General features: G+C 41.3%; 1 protein-coding gene across 2 annotated transcripts in view; it reads left to right on the top strand.

Annotated features, from left to right (window-relative positions):
• Positions 1–24,473, top strand: part of ADARB2 (adenosine deaminase RNA specific B2 (inactive)) — a 323,206-nt gene that overhangs the window by 241,533 nt on the left and 57,200 nt on the right. For both annotated transcript variants that reach the window (XM_075082413.1, XM_075082412.1), the window contains one exon: positions 15,204–15,318. In XM_075082413.1, coding sequence (XP_074938514.1) covers positions 15,204–15,318 — 115 coding nt within the window. The remainder of the gene's footprint in view (positions 1–15,203; positions 15,319–24,473) is intronic.

Here is a 24,473-nt window from a genome sequence, read left to right as displayed (position 1 = left end):
GCAGGTAGAGAAACTGAGGCACAGGGATTCAATAGCTGCTTCAACAAAACGGTTACAGCCTCTGACCAGGTCTGTCATGTCTATACCAAAAAGCATTAGAGACTTATGTCCTCGGCATCACATAACATAAAAGCACAACCTTACATCTATTTGGGCCTGTGATGAGACTGAGCTCTTCAAAGGCCTCCAACCATCTGCCTATGCAAGTTTGACACTTAAAAACCCATGGGAAGCTCAGGTTTTGTCCTTTTCTGTGGTATGACAATGCATTTTCTGCAACAATAAGTTCCCTCAAGTGTCTCCCAGTTTTGTACTGAGAGATTTCCCATCATCCTTGCCTTGAACAACATTTTTATACCTCTTTGAAGAGAGTTTGTTCTGTGGTTTTTTTAAGTTCTATCTGCACAAAAATATTAAGGACAAAATAAAAGTAATAAAGCCTGAGATGTCAAAATTCGAATAGAGAAAAAAGGAGTAACACTACTACATCCCTGTTAGAAGCCAGTGAGTGCTAGTCTTCCAACAGTTAAACTCTATATGTGTTAAAGAAAACATAAAATGCATGACTCATGGCATAGATTCTATCAAAACAGTTGTTGAGATGGTTGGAAATGTCAGCTAAAAAAAGCCTCTTTAACCACCTTAATATATATAAAATGGCAATCTACAATTTGGCATGACATATGCATATGTATAGATATAAAAAGTACATGACAAAATACAGCTGTACCACATCATTTTAGCCAGCAAGGGTAAGACTTTCTTATTCTGTTTGTTGTCCAGGTCACAGGGTCTGTGATAATTTCATTAGCTGATGGAACATATTTTTGCTGTGGTCCAAGGACAATGTTGAGTGCACAGGACTCCCGTTTTGGGGCAGTAAAAATTAATATCTAGGACATTTCAATAGGATCTGAACACTTCACTACAAAAGCATGGCAATGTAATGAATGTAGACCTAAATGGGATTTAGGATAGGGTATTTTATTCCATTTTCTGGTGTAAGGAAATCACTTTATTCTGATCACTTGCTACTGGTCCCTGTTCACTATCACTACAGCACTGAAATTGAAGGGATAGACAATTGATTTAATCTGCTGCTGAAAGCCAGTAGATCTGGGCTCCCCATACAGCCAGGGGATAGAAATAGTCTCTTATGGGAAGAGATGGCCAGAATATAGCCATCACTCAAGGGTCTTGCATGACTCCATGGGCTGACCACTGGAAATTAAGGTAGATACTGAAACCTTCACCTAGAAATAACAACTCCAAACATTGAAGGAAAGTGAAGAGTGCTCAGTTTCTTAAATCCCCCTCTCCTAACACAGCCCCTGACAGTGCAGCCAACTGCCTAGGGACAACTGCACTGCTTTCCATCGGGGCACCCTGCCCCTGGAGACTAAAGCTTGTTATGCTCGACAGAGAGGTGTTACAGCTCACCACAATGTTTAGCTCAAAGTACATTTCACTACTATTAGTCAAGGAGACAAGGATGTATGACATAACATTGCATCCTTTCACAGCACAAACTGAATTGAACCATCTCTCGATTCCCCATGGAAACGGAGGGGTAGGGTACCCCAGGACACAGATAAAACAGACTAATATGCAGATTAGGTTTTAAGAACATAGTGGATTATAAGAAGAAGGAAGAAGGAAGAAGGAATACAAGGAAGAAGAAACAAAGAAAGCCTGTGCTGGCTGTGGAGGACAGAGCCTCTGAGGTACAATTCTGTTACCCAACCACTTGCCAAGACAGATATCTTGGGGCACAATGTGGAAGTGGCAAGGAACCATCAAACAGAAGAAAGTGGCTCTGTGGAGCTCAGGGATGGCTTAAAGGTGTGCAGCTTTGGTGAAAGGACATTTTGGCACTTTGACACAAGAACCATAGAATCACATTTCCCAGCTCAGTGACCTTGCAGAGCACTGTCAGCATTGTGAAAAAGAAAATATGTTCATTTTAGCTGTCACCACCGTATGGGCAAAATATTATTGTTATTACTATTGCATTACTTCACAACTAACCAAATGCTAAAATGCAGCAGACCACCCCCATTTCCCTGCCAAGCAATATGATGGCTTTTCTTTCCCTTTCTTTCTCTTTTTCTTTTTTTTTAATCAGTTTCATTTCTAAACAGACACAGAAGCTGCTGTGTGAGTCAGACCAGTGGTGCTCAACCTTGGCAAGGTAGCTCGGCAATTTTAATATTTTGTCAGTTGTAATCAATGACAGCAAGTCTGATGCTTTTAGATTCCTGTCTGAGGTTTTCTTCCATTCACCCTCCAAAGCACAGCATCTACTTACAGCGTATAGCCCTGCAGTGAGGAAGGAACAAGTAGCTGGCCAGGTATGAGAGTGTTGCGTGCACACGTTCACACACACACACGCATGCTTTCATGTCCACACTGCTCTGAAAAGAAAAAAAAAGAAACACAAACCACTGCTAGAGGAGACTTTGCCATCCTGCTACTCACCTCAGAAAATGAACTATCCAGATTAATTACCTGACAAAGCCTGGACCACAGCTGTCAGCTCAAAATGAGAGTAGTGTGTCAATGAGAAACAAAACCAGAGACATGCTGGAAGGGCTCTGTGTGCACCAGGTTTCTTTTCTTCCTTTTCTTTTTTTTTCTTTTCTTTTTTTTCTTTTCTTTTTTCCTTGTTTTCTTTTTTATTTTTCTCCTTTTCCTTCCCCCCCCCCCCCCCCCCCCGAGAATTTCCCCACTGTTGCTACCACTTATTATCTGCCTTGCAGTCATACCAAGGCTCTCTGGTGGTGGCACGCCTGTGTTAGGATAAACTCTGCATAGACATGGAGCAAAAGCACTGCCAACCACAAAGCTACACAATTATAGCAGAATTGGGAATGCTAAAAAAGTGGCTGCAGTATTAACCACTGCCACCAGTATCACACGGACGGTCATTAAAATGACGATAGCTGCATGAGCTCCACATTGGTTGGAGTTTTTTATGCTTCCTGGTTCCCTTGGAGGACTCAGGACTGGTACCAAGAGCGGGCAGTTTTCCTCCTGGTGTAGACCAGTCAGATGCTGTCTGTGTTCATGTTGCTGAGTGCAGGATGCAGCTGCTATCAGGGCTCGGCACGGCTGCAGGGCCAGTGCTGGCCGTAGCAGATCTGTTTTATTGCTCATCCTCCCGTATCACCTATGTCTAAAGCTAGGCACTATGCAGAGTGCGGATAGACAGGACAGTGCTAATCCCATTGTAAGCTTGGCATAACTTGAAGTAAAACAGTACTTTGACCCCCACCTACATCAAAGAAGTCACATACATGGCTTCACCAAAATGTTTCTGTTTTACAGATTGGAAACTGAGGCAGGGGCTGACGGCATGCCTGGCATCAGGCTGCAGGGGATCCAGGCACAGGGGCAGAAACTCAGCCCAGATCCCTGAGCCTTCACCCACTCCCTTCCCTGCCTGCCTGTCAGACTCATAAATGCTTCTTTGTCTAATTTGACCATAGTGACAACAACGCTACTAGATTCTGCAGTCTGAAGCCTATATACAAACTTGGAAAGGGTCCTGATCCTGCAGTTGAAATATTTGCAATGCAAGCAAGGGCGACCTAGAGTCGGCAGTGAGTGCATAAATCACTGCTCAGCCTGGAGCCGCCTGAACTGCTACCCCATCCGTTCGTTACACCTCCAGTTGTTTGCAAAGCCTTTCTCCACCCAGGGGGAATTTTCAGTCAGATACATGTAGAAATCCTGAGATTAATTTGATTTTCGGGGGGAGGCAGGGGGATTTAAGTGCAGGCATGTTTTTGTTTGTGTTTATTTCTCCCCTCCGAGCTGCCTTTCATTGCACATTTACTAGTTCTGGAAGACAACACCCTGCTGACACTTAGAGAAGCATCAGTGAATAAAGTCTGTTGTACAGGCTGCAAAGCCATCTGGACTTTCTACTGAAAAGGTTGGACATGGTTTTAGGCAAGATTTTATCACGTCTGAAAAAAACTTCTGCACTCAGTACCTCTTCCAAGGTTGATGTCAGATATTTTTTTTCTTTTGTCGGTTGCAAAACAAAAAAATTGACAAACAGTTGGAAGGCAGTAAGGATGGAGATATAAATCTCTAGAGGAAGCTTTGTCAAAGGTAGTGGAGTATAAACAAAAAATAAATTAGTTTTGGTGTTATCAGAAACTGGACAGGCTTCGATTTGTATAATAGTTTGTCTGGGTTTCCAGACCACCTAGACAATGCTTCTGTGAGGCTAAGCACAGATTCATTCAACAGAAGAGGTGGGGGAAATGGTTAAACACATAATCACAGGAGGAGAAGGGATGAAGAAAGACAAGAAGACAAAGGTGCAATGGCAGACAGCCTTGAAATCCTTCACTTTCTTGCTTTTATCATTTTCAGGGGCTCCAAGCAGCATGTTTTACCTTGCTTTCTGTATTAGTCAGCTCCTGAGTACGAGAATTTTGTGTAGTCCTTGTGTGCTACAACCTCCCCCCAGTTTTGGCAAGACAGTTTTGTGGACTGGAAAGAGAAGCACAAGGCTTGTATGCCAGCTTTTCCTTGCTGAAGAGCCCTGTGAGCAGAGCAGGAAACATGCTGGATGCAATTTACTGGAGTGTCCTTTAGGTTATGTGCATCTTAGCAAGGGAGCTAACATCCAGCGATTACCCTAAAAACACAGATTAGTAACACAGTTTTATATATTCTGAGAGCTGGGTATGAAGCTGATTATTCCTTTTTTCTCTATGGAATTGCTGTTTGTATTTTGGGAGATTCTTTCTTGCCCCATAGCTGTACACAGGAGCCCAGACACCTCAGAGATCCTTAGAGGTATCCTTCCAGACGTATGGTGTGCTGATAAAAGACATTTATTCATATTTGTATTATGCCAATTTTTTTGCTGTAAGGGAAGAATTGCACATTTTATTTCTTCTCTTTGACTCTGACTTACATGAGCAAAATATTGAAGCTGATTGACTCTCAATTTAATCATCAATTATGTAGGAATAAATATATTTACCTATCTGACATGAATTTTTTAGGGTTTGGTCAATTTGTAGGTAAATTGCTTTGAGATTTCTGTGTAAATAGTTAAATAAATAGAAATAATTGGGTTTGAATCTAATTACTGGGTTTATTCGCTTATTATTTTTCTTTTCTTTCCCCAATAATCTCCTCTTTTATTGCCCACAGTGAATAAATCACATAAAGCAGCTCTATGATGGTGAGGAGGAACTCTCAAAGATTTTATTTGCAGTAAGAAATCTGAGCTGTAAGTGAAAGCTGTAACATCGCACTTATCCATGGGCAAATCCTTCCTACCCCTCTGGGTATGGTCCCAAGGGAAGGTCATCCTGCAGATGGCCCACACAGTGCCACTCCACAGTCTCCTGGTCTCACTCTCCGTCCTTCCCTGGGCTCTTGCTTAAAGACAAGTCTGCTGAGGCAGTGGGTTTTGCCCAAAAGTGTTGTCACAGGGTTTAAAAAGGCCGTTCCCTGGTTCAAGGTGTGGACACTTGTTTAGGAATTTCTTGACTGGAGATGGAGGGGAGGGTGATGGGGAAGTGATATTTGTTTTTTAGAGCATGGGCTAAAAGTAATGTTGAATTTTTAGTTTCAGATACAGGTTCTCAGCAGGTATAAAACAGCAAAACTCTTTCTTAATTTCAGCAATGTTATGTTAATTACTTGTGTTTTCAGTAAGGGACAGCAAGTCAGGGAGGGACTGGCTGTAGCCCTGGCCCCAGGAACACACCAGTCCCAAAGGGCTCTGTTGGGTCCCCGAGTGGCAATCGGGATTCAGCAGAAATCAATGTTCTGCCTCTCCTGGCACAAAGCCACCATAGATGATGGTAACTGTCCCTGCTAATTACACATTTGAGGAGAAGCCCGGAGAAGGGTGAGGTAACATGAAATTTAGATTGCCTTACCACCCCTCCCAGGCAAGGGAAAGGTTGTTAGCAAGGTTACAGCCGGATTTCAAGAATCATTACAGCAAATGACAGCAAGGTCTTTAACAACAAGAAAGGAAAAATTCAATGTCTGTATAGTAATTGCCATGCAGTGTATTATATGCCTTGCTCTGCAGTGATTCAGAAAGTTGAATTGTGCAGTGCCTTGCTGGGATCAGCAGTTCAGAATTGATTAAATTTGTTTTGGGCACTGCCTGCACCCTGCTTTATCTAACAAAGCATATGTGTGACAGGGAAGGCTCTTAATAGCGGAGCCCCTTAATGAGAACCATAAACACAGAGGCGTAGATTTTCAAAGTGATGCTCAAGGGATTTGAGCAAACATTGCTCTCCCTGCTTTGAACATTTACCCAGGAACTGCTAACTGGTTAGGCTTTGGGAAGAGAGTGGACCTCAAACAGCCAAGAGTATTGTATGTGCCCAGGGTTTTGCCACCATTAGTTTCCAAAGGATATTGGTTTTAATGCATTGGTTTTAATGCAGAAAGATAAAGCAAGGAAACAGAAAACTGAAAGGACATTTCTCAGATAAAGCATTGATTTTATTAAAGAGAAATAGATCATAATATTAATCTAAAATCTAGTTTTTTATAGAGACCATAAAAGCCTTTTTACAGAGTTAGCCATTCCTAGGCACTGGTGGCTTTATAGAGCTTTTATCTAGTTAAAGAAAACCCATTCATGCTAATTTAATATTTGTAGTGTACAACAGCTTGACACCTGAAGCTTGTCCTAAAGCAGGCACAAGGCTGCAAAGTGAACACTACTTCATTGTTGTGAATTATTCAGCAGTTGCGGCCAACCTTGTGTGTGCCTCTGTAGGAAGAAGGCTTTTGGCTTAAGGATCAGTAAAAGAAAAGAAAAAAGGCAAGCAACCAACCCCTTCATTCTGACATTTGTTAGCATGTGCAGTACGGACTTCAGGAATGATTCTGCAAAATTGGTATGGACATTCTTCATTACCAGAGCGATAAATGCAGAACTGTACTCAGAAGAAGCAATGCTGGAAACTTAGCTGGCCTTCTTTAGGGAACAACTGTTCATGTCAGTGGAAACGCTTGTTCCCTCTAAATTCATTGAAATGGTACTTATTGGTAGCATCTTTTTAGAGCAAGATGAATGCAGACAGCAATGAATCAACCTCAAATAGAGGGGCTCATCTGCTAGCATCCTAGCATTAACACACTAATGTGAATTTAAAGATTCTAATTAAACCTATGTACAAAATGTTTTCCTACTAAATAGAAAACCATACTTTTTGGAGAAGCTGGGGCATTTGTATTTGACAGCATTTCCTTTTTCAATAGTATGCTTATTTTATGTGTTCTATTTTCTTTCAGTCACTCCAGGGGGTTCTGAAACAAATAAAAAGATACATTATATTAAGTTTGATTGATTCCCTGTAGTCAAGGGATATATTGAGAAAACAGACCAATTTTTTTCACTGAGCTCTTAGAATAAATTCCTGTTTGATCTTTGTCTTTCCTACTGTTGCTACAAATTTCTTTGAGATATTTAACATTGATTAATCTCGTTTACAGGATCACGTAGTAGTACTTATGTGCAAATTCAGAAGCTTTTTCATTGTAACAGAACTCACATCGTAGCTATCAGTTTCTAAATTTGTCCATCCCTCTCCAAATGCCCCAATAAATCTTGGTTTCCTCACCCATTTCAAACTTGATATTTGTGTGAAAAAAATCAACATTTACAAAAAAATTCTGTGAACAGTGGCACAGTACCTCTTTGCCATTCATGACTGAAAATCTCACTGAACAAAGTTTACTGGGAGACTTTTGGGTTCCCTAGTAAAAAAGTTTCAGACACAATGCAGGACTTCAGCTTGCATTTAGCATCAAAAGTGAGAAGCCTACTGCAGTCTCTAATCATTGCTGGAGCATATGCTGGATGTGTCAACAATTCATCGAAATCTGATAAAATGGTTTTTAGCAGACCTCACTTTCATTAGAACAGGGTTGAATCTAACACCCAAAGAAGTCATTGGGAAACCTCCCAGGCATAAAGGGGCTGAGGCTCACCAAAGACAGACCCTAACTAACCCTCCCATTTTACCTTTGTCTCATCTTAATTTCTCCGTGCACGCTGTATCCTCCCAACCCCAGGGAGGGGATGGCTATCATTTTCATAAAGCCATAGGTTTACAGGGAAACCCAAAAACCAAATGGCTGGAAGAAGGAATTTTCTATTCTGACTCCCATTCTGCAGTCTTTCAGGGCTTTTTGTCATTCTTTTGTCTGCCACACAGGGACAATCTTCAAACTCTGCCTCATACAGCAGCCAGCACAGTGCTGATATTTAGTATATCATCACTAATGATATAAGCAATGGTGTGGAGGCAAATATGTTTTGTGGGGTCTGGGAAATTAGCAGAGCAATCAGCCTCCAGCCAGGGTGAGGGGAGGAGAGGGAAGGAGCCAGCAAATAATGCCCAGGAGCACATTGCACAGTCCAGGTGAGGAGACCAAGACAGCTGAGGTCAGCTGCGCCACTGAGGAGCCTTCATGAATGCAAAGCAAATTTGGGACATTTGATGATTACAGAAATCAGGAATTCATTTTGGTAGCTCAGCATCATTTGTAGCTAAAACATTTGTAACAGGGCTATAAGCAGATGGAGAGGGTTGGTGAAAGTGATTCTTTTGACTGAATCAATAGGAGCAGTTGATCTTCCCCATCAATCTTGATAAGAAAACTGTAAGAATATTCAGTGCAGAAGTGCGTTGTTGGAGTTTTCATTAGAAGCTCAGTGTGGGAACATGTACCTAGCTGCCGCCTGTGTGGCACGTGCCCAATCGCCCCTGAGAAGCATGAATGAGAAGACCTCTCTGAATCAGGATGTACACAGGATATACAAATGCAGTCAGCTGAAATGAAAACGTAGTCAGATGAAATAAAACCACGTCCATCTAAGATAAAACAAAGCCCATATACGCTGGCCCTGAGGGATAAGCCAAAACCAGACATAATGATCAATACTGTAGGAGTTATGATCAGAGAGAAATAATTACTGCACATCTCAAGGAAAGAACCACAATGAATTCCCTGGCAGTGCCTTGTTCTTTGAGTAATACTCAGTAAATGCCTGTGCATGCTGAAGGAAGGCTGAGTTATGAGGTGCTGTTTTCTGCAGCCTCCAGTCTGGCTGCAGAAGTCCTTGTTTAACCCTGCTTGGAGAGTCTTACCACCGTCAGTGTCATTTGCCTCATAGTTCCCTTGAGAGGTGGGTAAAAATCACCCCCTTTTACCTCTGAAGAAGTAGGACTCATGGCAAGTGGTTTGCGCCAAGGCTGCCAGGAAGCCGGGCAAGGAATGAATCCAGCCTGCAACCCACTGCCTGTGACCTGCTGCCCTCCTTCCTTCCACAGGTCACCCCTGCCTGTCTGTTCCTCTAGGTCCTCTTTCAGCCCTCTCCACCATGCTGAGGGAGCTCCTGGCGTTAAATTGATGCTAGAAGACTGATGGTGGAGGGCAGCCCACGACCCTCAGCTATTTCTCTTCTCAAGGCTGCATCTTGAAGATGATGTAGTACCTGTGAAGAGCCTGACTAATTCATTGGCTCGAGGGTACAATCACTTAGCGATGAATCTCCAACTAGCTACAGCAAACTTATTTACAAGCCTGGGAAAAAGTGTGTTGTGTAGCAATTTGCTACACAGCCTGGCCAGGAGCAGTGCTTTAGGATTGATATTCTCTGTGCTGTGTTTTCCTCCCCTCCTGTTTAGACAGTAAGAGTTCTCCGCAGGAGAAAATACAAACTCCCACTGTCAATGAGCATGGGTTTCCCCCTCGGCCAGTAAAAACAACTAGGTGTGCATCTCCTTTTATCTGTGAAAAGAGTTGTGAACTTAATTCAACCTGATCCCCATTCATCATGTTCAACATTTACCCCCCAAATGTCAGTGATTTTCTGGAAAATCAAGTACTTGGGAGACAGGAGAAACAGAGCCCTTGGTGATATCTGTATAGCAGAATATTTCTTCCCATCCATATGCAAATCTAACCTTTTTGATATTTCAACCCTATAAACCCTAAGACAGGATTTCAATAGAAAATGTTTACTAAAGGCTTTCTCCTTTATAATCTATTGATTTTAATATCCTTACTACTCCCGTTGAATGTCAGTTTTACCCTGAAGACTCCCATTGCAAACTTGAACACATTTAATTATTTATACCATTTGAAATATTAGTGCCAAGAAATGACTAAAACTTTTTTGTTCTGTAATGGTATGATCTAAAGTTTGATTTTCCTTTGTGAATAACACAAGTAATTTGATATGGTAATCAAGGACAGATGAATACTTCAGACGACACAGTGCAGTTTTAATAGTAATGACATCTATTTTTCATTTTTCCAGCCTCCTTGTGTATGTTAAAATATAGCTCATTAAGTACTGCAGGATCTCACAGTCTTTTTTTCACAGAGAACAGTTTAGCATCATGCTTGCTTTCTTCTGCAGAGGACCTGAAATGTTGCTTCCACCAGTGACCATACGCATTTAGGCAATGAGCATGGTCTGAGTGCAGCTGAGAGCAGATTTGCCCCTCAGTGTGGCTCTAGCAGTCTTGTTTGCCTTACTCGTATCACTCACTGTATTAGCAAGACTGAGCAAAGTTTTGATCTCAAAGAAATTTTCTCTGAAGCAAATATTGTTTGTACAGAACAATCTATGTGAGGACCTATGAAAGGTAAGATTTTGATAGCAGGCAAACCAAAGCAGGGCATTTGAAAGAAACTCAGCACCTGGAAGATCAGTTCTTCCCCAGAGTCGTGTTTTTTCCTCCCAACACACACCCAAAGCTGGCATGGCTGAGCTCACCCTGACTGGCCAGGGCATGGGCCCATCCTTGCCACTTGAGCCTTATCTGGGACATCTTAGTCAGGCATACTTGCACTGGCTTCAGTGGCATTTTGTATCAGACCCCAGTTTTCCAAGGGGATTAAATCCCTAAGCATAAGTCCCTTCTAGGTCCAGCACACAAGCAGCATTTGAGCATTTATTCTCCCATGTGCCTTGGTAAAAATATTCCAAGTTCTGACTGTCTATCTTTTTATTTTCTTCTGCCCTGTCCCCCTGTCCCAAGCTGCCATTTATGCCGTTATGTGATCAGAACAATTGCATGCACCTCTATTAATTACACTGAAATTCTCTTTCGCGAGGAAATTGTCTACTCTTGTTTTTCCCCCATCTTCTGAAATTTTCCCTTTTTCTACTACCAACCTGATAGTTGTTCAGAAGCTGCCAAGATGTTTTTGGCTCTTGTATTTACTCCAGATGGAGACTTATTTTCACTCATATCTGGCAGTAGGAAATGTGGTATCACCAAACACAACTTTTCTCTGAGATTAATTGCTTTGATAGTAGAGAATAACAAAAGAATGGTTCCTTTTGTGTGGGGGTTCTAAGTTTTTTTTGACAGCAGATAACATAGTCTAGCTTATATCCTAAAAGTTCAACCAGGCTCACAATAGCCATCGATAGTTGGATTTTTCTGGTTTATATCTGATCAGGAATGATGATCTAGATATGTATCTTTTAGTAGCCTAGGATTATTGTTTAAAAGTAAAGCAAGAAAATCTCTGAAATGTAATTTCTGGTTCTAAACAGAGCAGGGGTAAATGTACCAACTCTTATCTCCTCTGTATCTGCCCTGGATGCATCAGATATGTTTGTAACCAGTTTTGGTTTCATAGAAACATTAAGAACCAGTCTAAAGGCTCTAAATAGGCAGAAATGCTGTCACTGATTTCATTGCACATAACTGGGTCAAGCCAAATAGCTGCTCTGGTGTGTGTTAGAGGAAAGACAGTGTGCTACGCTTCTTGTAACATATGGGTATAGGTCAGGAACATAACAGCATACCCAGCTCTGCTACTTGGCCAGCTTTCAGGGCCAGAGTATTGAAGGCCCTGAAATTAATGCTGCGCTACATGGATCAGTCCTCAGGGTATCAAATCTCTTACACAGAGCTGAGCCATGCATCTCTTGGCTTCTTATTTTTTGCCTTCTGCAAAAATAAACTGCTCCTTTTCCTACTTTCCATTTTACTTTGGAATATCCATCTGGAAACTTAGGGCAATATAATAGCCTGTAAATGACCTCTCAGATTGGACACATTGTTTCTGGTTGTTTTTCCTGTAACCTACATGTATTCATGTATGTCACTTTTTTCCTTCTATTAATTTCACTGGCATCATTTTAGGCAATGGATTCAAGATGAAAAATATTCGCCTGACTTATTTTGGCTAAGAGGCTTCACATTTAATGGATTTGCTGTTCTTTAACGTCCCAGGTCACTCCTTGAGATCAGCGGTTGCCTAATTCCTTATCGTCCCTAAATGTTATCTGAAGTCATGTCGTTATTTTGCCTTTAGTGAGTCTCTTTGCTCTCTGGCTTTGGAACCTACTGCCAAATGAAGTAAAGAAAGCTCTGACTGTAGGGATTTCTAAATCCAAAGTTAAAAGTTATTTGTTCTATTTAGCATTTTTTAAATTATTCTTTTAGGAATTGTATGTGCCTCTAAGCTAATTAACTCTTAATGAGCACGAAATGCCCTGGGATGCAGATTTGGAGGGTACGCTAGAAATGCAGGCGTGGATTGGACTGCAGTTCTGCAGGAGATTAAATTTATGATTTGATTCTTTTTTTAAATGATGGTGCAGATAGTTTTATTGAGATACTCTTTTTTCTTTCTTTCTTTCTTACTAGTCTAAATAAAGCTGATCAGATTTTCAGTCCACCATATGGGGCCCAGTTACAGCAGTCCTGCAAATACACTTTAGTTTTCTGTTATGGATGAAGTCACTCTTCAGTAGGGAAAACAAGTTTAGAAACAAACTTTCATATTATGAGAGATGGGCGGTGTTCCAGCACTGAGCACTTAACCAGACCATCAGAAAATCAGAACACCTGGCTGTGCCCAGCTCCTTACTATTCCCCTGGACCAGCCCCTCACCCTTTTAGTGCCTTCACTCATTCATCTGTAAAGCGACTATAATTGCATTTATATCACAAGGGTGCCTTGATGCTTGACAAATGAGAATTCACCCAAAATTCATCCTTCAGAAGCACTGTATGAGCAATACCTTGCTCACATGATGGTTGTGGACAATTAGATTAGAAGAGGTATAAATGCAGTCAAAGTGAAATTCCATTTAGGAACTGTCAAACCGTTCTTGATAATTTTTCTTAGATTCCATCTAATTCTAGTGTAGAATTTTGCATGCATCTCCCAGAAAGGGTTTATATGCCTCTTTCCTTCTTTTGCAACAAGCCAGCGTATTTTATTCTATGTTATATTAAACTGTCTTTTTGGGCAAATGGTTTGTTCCCAGAGAAATACCTTGGAAAGCTGCATTTAGCAAAGCAAAGATAAATTATTGTGACAAAGAAATCCTATCCTCTATGTATTTGAGCAAATTACAATCACTTACAAGGATTGTACATGGAAAAAAGATTCCAGGATTTATGAAAAGGGGGTTGCCTGATTGTTGTTACATTTTATTTAATTAGGGTTTTTTTATTTGCTATAATAATGTTTAAAAATTAAGCTGACTTTCTGCAACAAACTGTAGAAACATATGGTGTACAGCCTGCAGAGGCTCTCAGTGGCAGTAGTATTACTGATAATATTTGTGAATTAGAATCTGCTTTCGCCTGAAAAATAGCTGTGTCTTCTCCCAGCTTAAAATACTGTTTTCACCAACATGTTTTCATCACCATTAACAGTTTTGGGACAACAAGAATGGATATGATCTTCTTAAATACATTTCTTAATTCTGCATGGCCGTGGGTCTTTCAGGGTGAGGGAGGCTATATATCAGACACAGCCTCTCCTCCACGTGTGCCATTAACTCACTTAAACAAACCAGGTGAATTCAAGGGGGCCTGTTTTACCAGGATGTCCCCCCACGTAGCATAGCCCAACGTCAGGAGAGAAACTGGAATTGTTGCTTCGTAGAGCAACTTTTCCTAACAGAGCCACAATCACTCAGGGCTAAGCAGATTACAGGATGCCAGGAGGTCTCCTGTCAGCACCCCAGAGTAAGCTCCAGCCCCCAGGAACTGCTTCTGGAAGGATTTGTTGGTACAGCTTGGTTTCCCACAAGAAATCACATGGCTAAGAAAAAAAAAAACCTTTGGATCTTACTTCTTTATGTTCAGACTTGCAAAGCACTTGATGAACAACTCATGCTCACAGTGTTCTTCTGACTTATCTCTAATATATGCTTGAAAGGCTCTGTGCCAAACAAAGCGCAGAGATTAAGTAAATGAAAAGATAGTAAGCATTGCAGCAGGGAAACATTCCAAGTGGTGGTGTTCTCAGGAGCACCAGAGCTGGTTTAGGTTCACATTCATCCATACACAGTCTGAAGAACTCACTTCTTAGACCTTTTACCCTGCTTGGTTTCAGTAGGCAGCTTCCCAAGGCTCTCCCTGGTGACTGGACTCACTCAGACCTCAGGGTTCAGAACACACAGTCTCTAGAGCCCAGTCCATGGGAAAATGTGACCTTTCAACAAAGCTGCCATGCTCAGGAGACCTGGCAGACCCTCAGCACTACTGCACACCAGTGAACTCATTCAAGCAACATCTTCAGTAGGATGCGCAAGCAGAGGTTTCCCTTCCTCCCAGTGGCTGTTGAGGTGGAAGCAAGACAGACCGTGGTACTCCTCTGACAGTGTTAAACATAGCCTAGATTTCTGAGCTGATGGTTTTACCTCAGTAGCTGTAAGTCATTAAAAACTCACCTCAAATGCAGGTATAGGTGTTCCTTACCTATAACCCAGGCCTCAGCTCAGCTGTCAGGCTTCAGTGGGCTAATGGAAATGTTCAGTGGGCTCCTGGAAATAAGTGGCTTGGTGGGACACATGTCCACCTCTTCAGCTCGCTACAATAAAATCCTTTAATGACCAAGAAATTTCCTGTGAACTGATCCTGAACCAACAGCTAGGAGGCTGAAAAAAAGTCAGCCTTGAAATCTTCTCCCTTTACCTCTAATCCTACCCAATATGGGTCTCTAGCTTTAATTCAGTTAATTTGGCCATTTCTCAGGGTGATGTGGGTAGTCGACAGAGAGGTACTCCTTTTATCTTTGCTTGGGTAGGTGGTGTCTAATTCTAAAAGGGACCTCTAGGCAGTTGACGGCAGGTGACTAATCTGCAGAAACGCCCAGGTGCCTCAATCAAAGAAAGTGAAAAAATTCTTTCTGACTGTGTCTTTCAGGATTTTGCCGACTCCGTATACCAAATGGTTGCACAGAAGTTCCAGGAGCTGACAGACAATTTCACTTCCATGCATGCACGCCACAAAACTCTTGCAGGCATTGTTATGACCAAAGGTAAGATATCCTCTCATTTATTTTCCTCTGGCATTTTTCATGACTAAGTAATACATTATTTACCTGGTCCACAGTATTGAAGGATGCCTTTATTCCCACACAGAAAAATAAATAGCAAAAGAAGCATTAAATATTTACACCTCAAGTAAGTTCACATGAAAAATATTGGCAACAGAGGTAAAGATTTATTCATAAATATGTCCCTACATTGCTTTGTTTACAGGACAAAATACAGACCTGCCTGATTTTGCATTTCCAAATAGAGGGGGTAGTTTTAGTTATCAATAAAAAGTTGTATTATTTATTAATTGCTTTTTTTAGATATGGAAACACCAAGTTCTTGTTGTACAAGGCTACAAAAAACCTTGTTGTAGACTGACAATAAAAGCACATCTCAGCCCATTTCCTTTCCAACCAAAAGAAACAAAACCCAGAGCACGCACAGTTTTAATTCTGCTCTGCTCTAACCGCAGGCAATACTTGTACGTATTAGCAGGGCCATAATTTTGTATTCACCCCTGTTAAGACTTTACTGATGGGCACATACTATGTAGAAATCTTTAGCCCTTTGATGAAACTGTTGCATAGATGGTCTTTATTTCTTTGTGAGAATACCTTAGTTGGGGCACCTCAGAATTTATGAGGATGTCAGCAGTGGAGATGCTGCCATAAACTTCATTCTCACTCAGACGCGTTGAGCAGTGGATTGGGTTTAGAAATGAGATGATAAGCTCAGAGGTAAAAGGCATGTATAATTCATCCAGGTTTGTCTTACTCCTTCCTTTCAACAATTACATTAGCTAGATTCAGTAGGGACATTTGTGAATATTACAAGGCAGCAGGATGGAGACAAGATTATCTGCTGGACCTTTTCCAACCACAGAACCTAAATACAGCTAAGAGTTCTGGGCAAAGTAACTTATTCTCCTCCTTTCTGAAGTGAAAAGAGTGAGCAATCCTATCCTGAAATTAGAAGTAGAGAAGTTAACCTGAATGTCTTTTAGACCACTGGTTGAAATCGAACGGTTCCTCAGTTAAATTTGTTATTATTTTACTTTATCTGTTTTGATTAGTTATTGTTTATATTACTTTAGGATCTGGAATAATGGATGAGTCTTCCATTTATAAGTGCTGCACAGACACAGTGCTGTACAAACACAAAACGTGGTATATAAGTCCTATAGACCACAAGAGACTTATTCCATACCAAGAAAAATAAAAGGAAGACTGTGACTGACTTTGGGATGTGAAAGATGCACGCTAGACCCAGCATGCCAGCTGCAGTGTCATAGTCAGATTTCTTGACTGTGGCACTCATCAGATTTAAACAAAGTGCTGTAATTTATTTAGAGGATCTCTTCCCAGGCAGGATGACCACAATGAAGAACGTTTAAATATACCTTTTATAAGAAGCTGAGTTACAGGAGCCAAGAATTGTTGCTTTAAACACTTTTCAAGGGGTGACTGTGTCCCTGTTCAGTTTTCAGGGTGTATTTTCCCTGTAAGAATTTCATCTCACTCCTACGTTGCCAAGGTACAGCCGCTGCATCCTTTAAGCGCAGGCCTAGACCTGCTTTGAAAAGCATGATGGAGCCAATACAGCGGTCATATGAAGGACAGTTTAAAACTCCACGTGTATGGGAAAAGTCACCCAAAGGAATTGTAACTTCCAAAATTGTGGCTGCTGAGTGCATGCTGTGCTAGGGGAGGGAAGGGGTATATTCAGACCCCTGCTAGTCCTGCTGGGCAGTTGGGGCTGTCTGTGTCTTTTCTGTGGGGAAGGAGTGAAAGTGTCCTCCCACTGGGTTTTTTTATGAGTCCTATGTCCTTAGTGGGATTTTACACATTTCTATTTCATATTTCTTCTTAGTCAGCAGTAAGACAAAGTAAAATTTTACTTATGTTCATAAACCATTTCCCTCAAGGTTTCTTTGCTAATTCTGAATTCCCTTTTATGAATTCCTTCAATCTGTCAGCCATCCAATTTGTCAATATCTTACTGGTTTTGTGGAGCCTAGAAAAGAAATTCACAGATATGAAGTGATTCACAGAAGAGGCAAAGCTAGAAACAGCCTTGATAACGTTTTCCAGGAAGATTTTAGTTCCTCCCAGCACAAGAATGTCTGCCAACCAAGGCAAAATGAATCATTTGCCATTTGTGTCATTATTTTCTGTACTAAAGTTGTAGATTTGTGGTCCGCTCCCCACCGTCATTCCCAGAGGTAGCAAGGATCTTGCCACACTCTGTTCAAAGATTGCGCAGTCAGGTTTTCCCCATCAAGCACTTAAATAAGTACCAATTTCCTGTATTTTTAACATAGAATTTGGCAGAAAACACTTAGATCTCTGCAAACAATTTACTAATGTCATCAACAAAACCAAATCTGTTAATGTGTTGTTGCATTTTGTGCCGTACACAACTCTGACAAATATTAAATTGTTTTTACCTTCTTTTCAACTTAATGTCATCCTGACTAGAAACAGATTTGTCTGTGCTTGTACAGTTTTCATTCAAAGCTGGTAAAAAGCAAAATGTGATTCTGTGATAACTGCTGTTAAGATAATACAAAATCTCTACAGACAAAGCAGAAGTGTGCTAGATTGTGGGTTTTTTTGTCCTGAACTCTGACATTTTTTCTGCCATTTCAGTTTCCTAGGGAAACCAGAGAGACTTACATTTAGGCAGTGTAATTGACTTACGCTGTAGCACCCAGAGCAAATTCCAAATTAGGAGAGAAAAAAATGTAGAAAATTATGTTATTGACTGACTGTGAATGTTCCACAGTAATAAATTGCTAGTCAGAAAAACAGGCTGTCCAATGTATTTAGATATGCTTTGAAATGAAAAGCTAAAATCTTGAGGCATTTTTGTGAACATTTGATTAGTAGACGTCAAGATAACCTTGAAAAAATGTGCCTAGGTAGGAGCAAATTATCACACTGGATACCAGCTGATGTGATCTGATGTAATATAATAATTGAATATAATAATAATTCAAACACTAACATAACAGATCCTGAACTAAATGTTTCAAAAGATGGAAAGGTTGAAGTGAATTATTTAACAGTTCTCCAGTTATAGCATATCTGAAATCTGCCAGTCCTCTAACACTTTCTAATTTTCTTGAAACACATTCAGAGAAGATTGTTCTATCAAAAATTGTTTGATTGACTCTAGGAAAAAGTGTTTAACAAGTAAGACATTGCATTCAAATCTTCTATGTAAAGCAAGCCATATTCACACAGTATCTTCAAATAGCATAATAAGTATGCCTGCTATTGTAGCATAGTATTAATACGGGGACCTCAGTTTTCTTGCATACTATCAACAGTAGTTCTTTTGACTTCTCTGAAGATATGAAGGGCTCACATATGGTAAATTAAGAGCATCAGTTCACCCCTGGAAAGGACAGTCTGGATAACATCATGTTAAACACAAACCATCACTTCAGAACATGCATATCCAGACATATGATGGATGGAGATGACTTTCTGCATAGAGCTTTGCATTTGTGGCTAAAATGCAGCCGATAACACCAATGTTTTGTCTGTTGCTGGACAGTGCTTGCAAGGTGTCAAGACTTTCTCCCATCCCCACCCCCATCAAGTAGACTGGGGGTGGGCAAGAGACTGGGAGGGGTCATAGTCAAGACAGCTGTCCCCAGCTGAAGAAGGGGATATTCCATACCATGTGACATTGTGCTCAGTGGTAGAAGCTCAGGGAAAGAAGGGTGAGATTTTTGGGTTTATGACATTTGTCTTGCCAAGAAACCGTGAACTATCTTCATCTCAATCTGTGAGCCTTCTTGCCTTCCTTCTGTTTTCTCCCAGTCCCACACGAGAGGGGAGTAAGCAACAGGCTGGGTGGGTGTTTGGCTGTTGGCCAGGATCAACCAATATTTAATTTCAGGGTGTGCAACAATAACTGGACATAATGTTTCTTGCTGCCTACCAGCTCCCCCCTTCTTATGTGACTCTCTCTCTCAGGTGCAATTGGGACATCTTATTTTCACCCTCTGGTCTGATGTACCTTTTAACTGAGAAGTTTGCAGGGAGAAATAGTAATAATAATAATCATCATCACCATCATCACCATCATCAATGCCAGTTGATACAGTTGGAAAAATTAAAGGCAAGCAAGCTATTATTTTCTAACACAGGCCAAAAAATGCAAAACTGCAGCACTGTCACATACCCCCATCCTCAACAGATGGGGTCAAAGATTATTAGGTGACAGGAGGCTGAGGAGCCACTGGCGAGAAGCAGCTCTTGCAGGACTGGGCAAAGGTCCCGCCATGGGTCACCAGGCAGGAATACCAGCTTTACTGGGTCATCGAGGAGAGGGTGCGGACAGTGCTGCCCGTCCCCCGGAGCTGGGAGATAGGAAGCCCCTGCCCATGGCAGCGCAGGGTGGGAGGTGGAGGTGTGAGCTGCACACCACGTGCTGTGATCTAAAGGCAGGCAGCATTTGCACTGTTTATTTACACTATGGACAGTTTGCCTTTGCCAGCCCTGAACAGATATGGGCATACATGTGTGCTCTACCTGAAATCACTGGACGCAGTAAAGAATTCCTGTCACTCAGTGCAGAGATGATCTATTATTGCTGATGCCCTTTTTGCAAAAAAAACCTCCCATAATCATTACAGACAAAATGAGACTGCTATTTAAACACTATTTTCCCATTTGTGTTTGACAAATCTTAGCAGTTTAAATACTGATAGGAACTTTTTGTCATGCTTTCTGTTAAAAATGAAACATTAAGAAAGTTCAGTCCTTTTCACAGGAGCGTGGCATTCATAGAAAAAGGTTAAGAGTTGATTTCTCACTTCAATTTTCTCTCTTCTTCTATCTTTTTTTTAAGGCTGACAATCATTTTGATGTTAAAAGCAAACTAGGAGGTCTTCTCTGTTATCTTGTATGAAATAAAGATGAACTGGACAAAAAAGCCCTAAATAGAGATTTCATGCTGTGATAAAAGATGGGAAATTATCATCCGTATCTCATGGAACGGATCTTAATAATTGCGAAGTGGAATAACAGAAAAAAAGTAAAGTTGACAATATGTCTCCATGGATCTTTACAGTCATATTAAGACTCATTAAGCCTGACATCTAAGTTCAATCAGGAATATTGATGGCCAATTGATTTCTGATCCTTAGTTTAAATAGGAAAGTTGTAAAGTAGTAAAATGCAGTAGAAAGTTCAGGCCCCATGCAGAGTGTCAGCCTGCTCCATCCCAAGTGGGATTCAAGTAGCCAGACCAGTTAGAGGAACTGTGAATAATTTACAGATAGTGTCCAGGGAAGATCCTTCAAAGAAGAGACTCACAGGAGTAATTTAGGCTCTCGAGTCCCATTTGCATGGTTAGATGGATGCTAAAAGCCTGCTCCCAGTGAGTCTTGGGGTTTCAATGACACTTAGATTCCCAAGATGGAAATTGGATGCCCAAACTGCTGACATGCTTTTGAAAAATCTCATGAGGTCTCTTCACCTTGTGTTGCCTGATGCTCTTAAGGATGTGGCAGAAAGTCATCTGACATCTTGGAAACCTTATCCACTTCTTACATGTGACCAGGCTGACACATCACCACCACATGACAGGTTTTCCCAAAATATTTTAAAACAGGTAAAAGGATATGTAGTTAGAAACCATATAATGCGCTCTTGCTCAGAAATCTGTTTTCCTCTGGTTAAAAACCTTAAACCAATAATCTTCAGATTGTCTCTAAATAATTTTGAACTCTTTAAGGGCATCTCTTTTCCACAGCTGCAAGTCTATTCTTGGATTTTGTAACATGGACCTATAATGGGCAGACTGGAATCCCTGCAGCCCAACAGATTTAGGTTCCCCCTCAAAGGACATCTGAGGTTTTACAATTCTGGCTCCACCATGTTCATCACTTATTTTAAAATATGGGCTTAGGCACGCCACTGCAAGCACTCCCCCTACAAGAGCAATGTTGGGCGTTTCTTCATTTCTTCTGTCATATCAGTGCTAAGGAACAGAAAATAGTTCAAGGTACATTGCTTAGACACAGAAAATATGAGATGGGACACAGCCCTGTAGCCTGCTGCACTTGCACAGAGTGGGGAAAACAGGTTCAAGGTCATCTGTCCAGGTCTGATTATATATTTTACACTAAACAGAAATTAGATAAAATGAATGCACCAGCCGGGAGCAAGTACAGAATCAGGGCTTCACTTTTGGAGGTGTGCACCCCAACCAGCACATCGCACAGCCCTTCACTGCTGTTATTGACTAACCTAACTCTGTCCTCTTAGCTGTTTGGTAGCACAGGTTCAGCAAAAACAGGGGAAAACCCTCTCCTATCAGCAGTTTTAGGCTCTCCCATGGAAGAATGACCCAGCTTGGGAAGGGAATTGAGCCCCCATTTTCACCTGCTGCACAAGCTGTGGGTGTCTCAAGCACTACTTCTGGGCAGATCCAACAACAAATGTCTTCCTCCTCGCTATGCCCATTGGTCATTCTGGTTGCCAAATCAGAGCAGCTAGCTCTTCTCAGGCACGGAGGCTTTTATCCCAGACCATTTACTATCTCTAGACTTAGCTTGTGGTTCTTGTTGTTTGAAGAATATTTGTGACTGAAATAAGAACTGACACCTTTCAAAACCTGGATGCAGGTAAGGCCCTGGCATTGTGTCACATGTAATTGCATTGGCCACAAGGACGGATAAAATAATTAACACAAAAAATAGAAATGAAAAATAGGCACTTCTGTTTCCATCCTTAAGTATGTGAAGCAAGGAGCTGGAAGGTTCAGACTTTCATTCCGCTGTGTGATAAGCCAAACTGAAAATTGTCCCAATCTCAATACAAACAGCACATCTCATCCTAAAAACAGAAGTTTCTTGTGTGAGTAAAGGCTAAGTGGCATCAACCATCACTGTTACTTTACTGACGTAGTAAGGAAAGAAGATTTTTCAAAGCACGTACACTTAAGGTAAGTTCCTCCTGTGCTTATCTGCCAAAATCCACGTTCAGGATTTCATCCTTTCTCACTGCAGTTAAGGATCTCCCTAGAATATAAAACTGCCAATTTACTTAATGCTCAGATATCAGTGGCATAGCATTTATTAGAGCAAAACAGACGTCTGCGCTCAGGACCTGTGTTGTGGTTTAACCTCAGCTGGCAACTAAGCACCACACAGCTGCTCACTCGCTCCCCCCACAGCAAGATGGCAGAAAGGGATCTGGAGAGGTAAATGTCAGAAAACTCATGGGTTGAGATAAGAATACTTTAATAATTAAAATAAAATAAAATAAAATAAAATAAAATAAAATAAAATAAAATAAAATAAAATAAAATAAAATAAAATAAAATAAAATAAAATAAAATAAAATAAAATCAATAATAATAATAATAGCAATTAAAAGGAAAATAACAAAGAGAGAAATAAAACCCCAGAAAAACAAGTGATGCAGACAAACACAATTGCTCACCGCCAACAAACCGATGCCCAGCCAGTCCCCAAGCAGTGCCCCAACCGTCAACCTTCCCCCTCATTTCATTGCTGAGCATGACATCATAAGGAATGGGGTATCCCTCTGGTCAGTTGGGGTCAGCTGTCCCGGCTGTGTCCCCTTCCAACCACTTGTGTACCCCCAGCCTCCCTTGGTGGGGTGTGGTGAGGAGCAGAAAAGGCCATGACTCTGTGCAAGCACTGCTCAGCAGTAAATAAAACATGCCAGTATTATTAACACTGTTTCCAGCACAAATCCATCACATAGCCCTGTACTAGTTACTATGAAGAAAATTACCCCAGCCAAAACCAGCACAACCTGGCAGGGAAAATATAGTTCAGTCATGCTTTAAAATCAGTAATTATCTGAAGCACCTACACAGCTCTTCTCCTGAGGACAAAAACAGTGTTCAAACTTGCATGAAAGGAAAGGACCCTCAAATAACATTGATTCTGCCACTATCAATTTAGGTTAAAAAAAAAAATCCTTGTGGATTTGGCATGGGGATGAGGCATGCAGGGGCCTGGGCTGACTGTGCCATCTCCCCCTCCAGATTTCCAAAGCCCACATTGAGGAAGGGAAGGCAAAAGACACTGATGCTTGCAAGCACAGCACTGTCTTCTTCCATACTCCCCAGAAACAAAGCTGATGGGATTTCATCCTTTCCGTCCACTAAGGGGAGAAGAGAAATGGGCCATAGAAATTAGAACTGGGAAAGACCACTAAGTTATCCAATCCATTTCCCTGCAAATGCAAGATTGCTCCCCATGGTGCGTTCCTGAGTGCTTTTGCCGGTATAGATTGAAATGAATCAATTAGCAATGGGGCTTTCAATGCTACCTTGGGAGACCATTCTCATCTAATAGATCTCATTGTTAATAATTCTCACCAGTTATTCAGCCTGACTTTTATTTTCTGTGATTTCATCCCAGGTCTTCAGTTATACTGCCATAAATTGCCCATTCAGTACCCACATCTGTCCTTGGAGTTTGCACCCTTCAGATACTTGGAGGCACTTACACCACTTTCATAGGAGTCACTTAACAAAGGTTTACATATTTAATTTTTGTACCCTTTCCTGCTGGGTCACTCTCCTCTGCAGCCCTCAGCAGTTTCTTCCACCCCCACCCCCATTTTCTTATTCACCTCCACTTTGGCAATCTCTTCTCCATTTTTTTGGGGCTGGGAATTTTCCCCTGTGATTGAAACTTACTGGAAAGACCTGCATAGGAATGTCTTGCAGAATGGATTAGTGCAAGGGTCCTTTTCAGGCATACAACTGCTGTGATTGAGCAGTTCAAAACTGGATTGTGGCAGTAAGGGATTTTTTTTTTGGAGGAACTGAATTTGGAATTTGTTCACAAAGAAACACCCCGTGACATTGGGGGAAGTTTACTGTACCTGGCCATGAAAGGAGATCCACGGCCACTTTCAGACAATACCCTGCACAGAGAGATCAGGGTAGAGAGGGACTGCGCCTCTGCCCCTGCTTGTTCACTGTCAAAGATGAAGAACGCTGCAGAGAATAACCTTCCCTGGGCAGCGCAGTCAGAGGCAGGATTACCCAACACATTTATAAAGGAGGAAAATACGAGGCTCTCAGAGGCTGCCTCTACACCTTCTCTTTCCATGGAAATACAATACATTCACTTTCACATAACCCACAGTTT

Source organism: Phalacrocorax aristotelis, chromosome 2 (genome assembly GCF_949628215.1).
Source record: "Phalacrocorax aristotelis chromosome 2, bGulAri2.1, whole genome shotgun sequence".
Classification (NCBI taxonomy): domain Eukaryota; kingdom Metazoa; phylum Chordata; class Aves; order Suliformes; family Phalacrocoracidae; genus Phalacrocorax; species Phalacrocorax aristotelis.
Note: the sequence above shows the minus strand (reverse complement) of the source record. Positions and strands in the feature narration are given on the sequence as shown.